Source organism: Chenopodium album, chromosome 9, assembly GCF_948465745.1.
Source record: "Chenopodium album chromosome 9, dcCheAlbu1.1, whole genome shotgun sequence".
Lineage (NCBI taxonomy): Eukaryota > Viridiplantae > Streptophyta > Magnoliopsida > Caryophyllales > Amaranthaceae > Chenopodium > Chenopodium album.
Genome location: NC_137842.1, coordinates 62,511,291 through 62,517,863, shown reverse-complemented (window position 1 = coordinate 62,517,863; position 6,573 = coordinate 62,511,291). Strand labels below are relative to the sequence as shown.

The window sequence follows — 6,573 nt, the reverse complement described above, 5'->3', positions numbered from 1 at the left end:
AGCAAAAATAAGGTGAATTGAACAAAGCCTTGTAATGTTGTAATACCTTATTTTATTTAAAATTTCTAACCTAGTTTTTAAAAAAAAAATCAAAAAAAAAAAAAAAAAAACCTAACCTTAGGTTCTCTCAATAGTGTAAATTGAACTTAATTTAACTCATTTTTACTGAATTGAATTAATTTTTGCTGAACTTAGCATATTTTCTCTAAAATTTATTGACAACTTTTTTTTATTTTATTTTTTTTTTATCAAAATTATGAAATTATTATATCTTTACATTCTTTGTCTGAAATATTTTTCGCCTAAACTTATTTATTTTATGAAATTATGAATTGATTTTTTTTTTTTTTTTTTTTTTTTTGCTGAACTTAGCATATCTTCTCTAAAATTTATTAAACAATTTTTTTTTTATCAATTATGAAATTATTTATCTGCACATACTTTGTCTGAAATAATATTTTTTGCCTTAAACTTATTTATTTTATGAAATAATTTTTATTTAAATTTAAACCTTGTTCACTTCACCTTTTAAAAAAAACTTAATATTCCAATATTATTAATTTCAATTCAATAAAACTAAGTTCATGTAAAATAATTTTAATTCAATAAAAATAATTTCAATTTAGTAAAGTTCAGTAACTATAAAGAAGAAATATAATAGGGAATTGGTAAAAATATATATTTCATTTCAATAAAATTAGTTTCAGTTCAGTAATAATAAGGTAAAATGAATAAACTTTTATTTATTTATTGAAAAATACCTTACTCATTTTTTTTAAGTAGTTGAAAAATTAAATAATAATGCCAGGTCATCTTGATCTATGTATTTGTATTTATCTACTCATCATATTAGCGCAACTTAAATTTGACCCAAACAAGTGAAAAAATGGAAATAAATAGGGAGGATTGCAGAACCACAGCACCCATCGACCCAGAAATCTAGAGTGAGAAAGAGAAAGGGTGGGTCAAATTTTAGAGAGAGAAATAGAGAGCGTGATTGCGATCTCTAAATAACGTGTATTCACAACTATTTACGTGTCATTTAAATCACCCTCTTTTTCTCTAAAAATTCTCCACCTTTTAATAATTTTGTTGTTTTAGATCATTTTTTGTTGTTTTGCCCAGAAGGTGTTTGTATAAATTCCTCACTGAAACAAAGAGGGAAAAAAAACAAGCAAACAAGTTCCTGGGTTAGGCAGGAGCATCAAGAAAAGTAAAATATTTAAGGGTTTTAGATATAAGATTAAAAAGTTTTGATTTTTAATTTCTGGGTTGATTTAATTTTTTGAAAAATGGGTAAATCTGGGTTGATGAAGGTGGTTTTGTTTAGCATTCTTTTGTTGGGTTCTTTCCTCTTATTTGTTTCAGCAAATGAGGAGACTTTGAAAGAAGTTGCTTCTGCTGAGATTGAAATTGAAGAAATTCATGTTAATCTTCTAAGAAAGGCTGTTAATTTCCTATGGCAAAGTGGTAAAAACACTTATGAACATGTTTGGCCTGTAAGTTAATTTTTTATTATTATTTTTAAAATTTTGTTGGTGTTCATAAATTGATTTGATTTGAATTGGGATTGAATTAATGATGAATTTATATGTTTGAATGTCACAGGACATGGAATTTGATTGGAAAATTGTAGTGGGGTCATTGATTGGATTCTTTGGAGCTTCATTTGGGAGTGTTGGAGGAGTTGGTGGGGGTGGTATCTTTGTTCCCATGCTTACTTTGATTATTGGATTTGATTCCAAATCCTCAACCGCTATTTCAAAGTGTAAGGATTCTCTGACATTCATCTTTCTTAAATTCTTCACTTTTCAATAATAATTTCCCAGCACCTTTTTATGTATATTATTGTGTTACTTGAGCTTCTTGTAAAGGATCTAATCTCCATAAAGTTAATTTTTGCTAATTATGAATATTCTGAGTTTATCAACAGTTAATCTTTTACTTGAATTTGTAACACGAATCGGGATCGAGTTCTATGAGTGTTGTGAATCAATCAATCTAGTAACTAGATAGTATTTGAACTTTTAAGGGTTGAAGTTGAATTGAGCAAAGTGTTTATAGCTTTTGTGTAGTTTCTGAAATGTTGGGTTGTTTGTTCAGGTATGATTATGGGAGCAGCAATTTCAACTGTTTACTATAACCTTAAGCAAAGGCATCCAACTATGGAGATGCCTGTTATTGATTATGATCTTGCACTTCTCTTCCAACCAGTGTTGGTTCTTGGGATCAGTATTGGAGTTGCCTTTAACGTTATTTTTGCTGATTGGATGATCACAGTTTTGCTCATTATCCTCTTTTTATGTAAGTAAAGAAATTGATTAAAGTTTAATGATACAAATTAATTACTTCGTATTAAATTTGAGAAAAAGTTAATAAATTTATCACTTTGAATATGCAGTTACATCTACAAAGGCATTCCTCAAGGGTGTTGATGCCTGGAAGAAAGAAACTATCATGAAAAAGGTCCACTTTACTGATTTCTTCAACTTTGATTTTCATTTCTTATGTAGTATTATTTTTTTGTTTGTTTCATTTACTAACATTGAACTTTTTGTTTTTCAGGAGGCTGCTCAACGTTTGGTATCAAACGGTAGCTGATTTATCCCTTTTCAAATTTTCGTTAATTTATTGAATTATTTGCACTTTTTTTAGAGAATTTTTTTTCTTGATATCAGGTGATAATGGTGATTACAAAGCTCTTCCAGCTGTTCCCGACAAAAGAGAAGAGGTAAGATTAGTGTTTCATTTGTTAATGAACCCCCTTTCTCTAATTTTTATAATCATATATTCATATGTACTTGGTTTTTTTTTTTTGTACAAAATATGTTATACTTCGTATTATTATTATGAATTTATGAGAGGTTTTGAAACTAAGACACATATGGTTGCACCTTGCCATATAGGTAGTTGCACTTCTCTGAATTTGCAAATCCTTTGGATTTTTACTTCCTAGGAAGTGAATAAAATTGTTAGATTCATAACTAGTTGGAATGTCCCACAAAGTAGGGAATGTTGCTTACAATTTGAACCCTGTGTAGTTTCTGATGAAATACTCATCTGTTTGTTCTGCATTTTAATCAGGTATCTATCAGAGAAAATGTACACTGGCCATCAGTGGCCATATTGTTCGCCGTTTGGTTTGCGATTCTAGGACTTGAAATTGCCCAGGTTTGTTCTGAACTTTTACTGATTTCTTAAGCATTGAATAAAGTCCATGCAACTAACGCCGAGTTTTGTATCTTGCAGAAGAACACCACTACTTGCTCCCCTGCATTCTGGGTAACCAATCTATTGCAGGTACCCCTCCATATTCTACTGTCTATATGCCTAAGATCTTGTAATAATATTTCAATTATTTAATCATCTCATTGTCAACAATATATCAAGAGCTAATTAAATTATGCCAATTGTGAAGATCCCTGTGGCACTTGGAGCATCAGGCTACGAGGCATATTTGTTGTACACGGGAAAGAGAGTGATTGCTTCAAGAGGCGATGCAGCCGGTTCCTGGAAAATCTACCAGCTAGTTCTTTGCCTCTTCACTGGAATGGCTGCTGGAATGGTTGGAGGACTTCTTGGTCTTGGTGGAGGATTTATTTTAGGCCCTTTGTTTCTAGAGTTGGGCATCCCTCCTCAGGTTAGTCTACTTTCGAACTTGGATCACTTTCTTCGTATTAATTATGTGGCATTCTTTGCTTTGCTTCTTTAATGTGGACCAGCTCCCTGATTTGTCTCACATTATGCTTTAATAGCCAATAATTAAGGGTAGCACTTGAAAAAGTAGAAAGAAAAATATAAGGGGGGAAGGGGTGCTTAGTCTATGTCAATATGTCATTCTTTAATCTTTATACTGTTAAAAAAAAAAAAAAAAAAGAAGAAGAAAAAAAAGAAGAAAATACTGTAAAAGGTTTGTGATGATCTCTCAAATACAGGTGGATGCGCACTAACTTGCTTAATTATTGTTAGTGCTGTATGACTTAGTATTTAGTAATGTCAATCTTCATGCTTCCCATCTAAATTTGAATTCACTTTTTCCTGATTAGCATATACCACATATCTAAATGTTAATAATTCAACAAGATTTGTTGTTATGTTAGAGATGAAGGATGATGTGGAATTGTAAATATAAAACTTCAGCTACACTAATGGGCTTCAGTGTCTTATTTATTTTTTTATTTTTATTTTTTTCACTATGTCCGAGTAATGTTGCCAATTAATCAAATGTAGTATTATAAGAAAAATTGGAGTATTAGCTTACATAATTAGTGGTTGTTCATCACTCATGGTTAGTTGGATGATTGCTGACAGATGAATATTAGGTTCAATCATCACCCATCAGTGTTTTTTTACCATTCCTGCCAAATACTAACTACTATCAACTCTTTTGCTCATGTTTTAATGCAAATTATTGTCTTGGAAAATTATTTTGAGAATTTAAGGATATGGTGGACCCTTGTGGTTGTCGTGTTACTATAGTCGCCTTTTGAAAAGAGTCATTCTAGAATTATTCTATCTTCATCTATTTAATAAAATGCCAAAATGTATCAATTATTGGACTCGAGTTGACAATTGCTGCAATGTAACGTTGGCTCTCTTTTCTAACAGGTTTCAAGTGCTACAGCTACCTTTGCCATGATGTTCTCTTCATCTATGTCTGTTGTAGAATACTACCTTCTTAAACGATTCCCAGTGCCATATGGTAAGCTTTGGCCTATAATAACTTAAACACCGACTGCCAATTCATTTATCCTTTTTCTTAAGCATTTGATTCTTCTTGCAGCTGCCTACTTTGTTGCTGTCGCTACATTTGCTGCCTTATTCGGGCAGATTCTTGTGAGGAAATTGATTGCTGTTATTGGAAGAGCCTCTCTTATCATCTTTATCTTGGCATTCACCATCTTTGTCAGTGCAATTTCACTTGGTAAGTATCGAGCATACCTTCTCTTCCACATTGATTTTGGCTTCGTTCTTTTCACTGAAATACCACTATGTGAACCTGTCTGAATTCACGTGCTGATTCATTTCGACCTCTGCAGGTGGTGTTGGCATTTCAAACATGGTATACATGATTCAAAATAACGAGTACATGGGATTCGACAGCTTGTGCGCATACGACCCATAGTGAAGTAAAATTTTGAATTTTTGGATTATTTTTGTGCAAGTATATGCTCTACAAGGAGGAAGGCGAGGGGTGAAAGAATTATTAGTATGCTGTTAAGCGTAGAACCTCCTCTCGCTGTGGGAGCAAATGTGAGTTACAAGTGTTTGATGTAATTGTGTAGCTCCTCCAAATGTTGTCATTAGGTTGTTAGCAAAATTTTTGTGCTCAAGTCAAATGCACTTGTACTTCTCAGCTTATTAATTCAATAAATTTACAGCAAAAGCTAGCTTTAGCTTTCATTTATACCATCCTTGGTGCTGATATCTTCTCTCTTTCTATTATTCACATCATTTTTTTTCCCTCTTTACCTGTAAATTTATTGCTTCAATCTTTATCTGTTCCCATAATATTTGTCACTTCACCAAAAATATTACCCTGTATAGCAATAAAAAAAAAAAAAATGTCAATTAAATCAAAACGTATATGAGAATGCTATACATTAATCAGTATTCCAATCATTATTTGAATTAGGGTTATCTTCATCTTTCAATACTGATACTTTTTATGTCAAAAGAAAAAAAAAGAAAAAAAAAAAAGCTTTCTACGGAGTACATATTTGTTTTTTACTCCCAACATACATTTAAATATCATTTTTTACGAGATTAATTATGATTGTTTAAAACCCTAGTAAGAGGGAATGCTGAGTTAATATGTTCTAAATTACTTTAATTAACTTTTCATTTACGTTCTTTAAACTCTTCTTCATCATTTTTTTTAACAATATGAGCAAGCGCCTTAGTTAATTAATCTTATCATCATATGTACCAAAAGAATATATTGCAAATTTTATTAAAAGTCTTGGAAAATTTAATTTAACAATAACAAACAATATGATCCTAGGACGATTGACTAAAAATAACAGAAAGCATGCATATTGTTAAGAAACCTTTTTAATTAGAAAAAAGGAATATTTCACCATCGGTGACACTTGTATTATTTTACACAAATACTTCGATGTTGAAATTACATAACTTAATTCAAATAATTATTTTCTAAAAAAAATCCTCACCTTTGTTATTTAGCCAATTAAATCTCAAATAAAAAATACAATTGAAAGTTAGTAATTGTACATTTGTACAAGGAATATGGATCTTTGGCACGGAATCATTGTAGTATACTAGTATCTCTATGTCTCATACAATTGTCTTATATAAAACGAATCAAATTATGGATCTATTTTTATAAAGCTGAAATTATTATATTTAATTAAAGGAATCATGTTCATGATCTACATTGATTAAATAAATCAATTTCTCGATGAGATCTAGAAAAAAAAAATGTTGACGTCACTTTAAAAAATAATACTACAAGTAGGAAATATCTTAAGGTAGGCGAAAAGCATGTCACCATGATAAAATCTGAAAATTTATATAAATTATTTGGCTGAAAAAAAATAATAGTAATAATTT

The 6,573-nt window shown here is 30.5% G+C and overlaps 1 protein-coding gene across 1 annotated transcript; it reads left to right on the top strand.

Moving 5' to 3' along the window:
* The first annotated feature begins 916 nt into the window (after positions 1-916).
* Positions 917-5,412, top strand: LOC145558682 (sulfite exporter TauE/SafE family protein 3-like). The gene is made up of 12 exons (XM_081619991.1): positions 917-1,499; positions 1,609-1,768; positions 2,104-2,304; positions 2,402-2,466; positions 2,566-2,593; positions 2,679-2,731; positions 3,085-3,171; positions 3,250-3,300; positions 3,419-3,640; positions 4,609-4,702; positions 4,784-4,924; positions 5,040-5,412. The coding sequence occupies exons 1-12, from the start codon at positions 1,293-1,295 to the stop codon at positions 5,123-5,125; spliced, it is 1,395 nt and encodes a 464-aa protein (XP_081476117.1). The 5' UTR covers positions 917-1,292; the 3' UTR covers positions 5,126-5,412.
* Positions 5,413-6,573: the final 1,161 nt, after the last annotated feature.

Coding starts and splice junctions, on each gene's coding strand:
- LOC145558682 (XM_081619991.1), top strand. CDS start 1,293: ATGGGTAAATCTGGGTTGATGAAGGTGGTTTTGTTTAGCATTCTTTTG. Junction 2,305..2,401: donor GCTCATTATCCTCTTTTTAT/GTAAGTAAAGAA, acceptor TTGAATATGCAG/TTACATCTACAAAGGCATTC. Junction 2,594..2,678: donor TCAACGTTTGGTATCAAACG/GTAGCTGATTTA, acceptor TCTTGATATCAG/GTGATAATGGTGATTACAAA.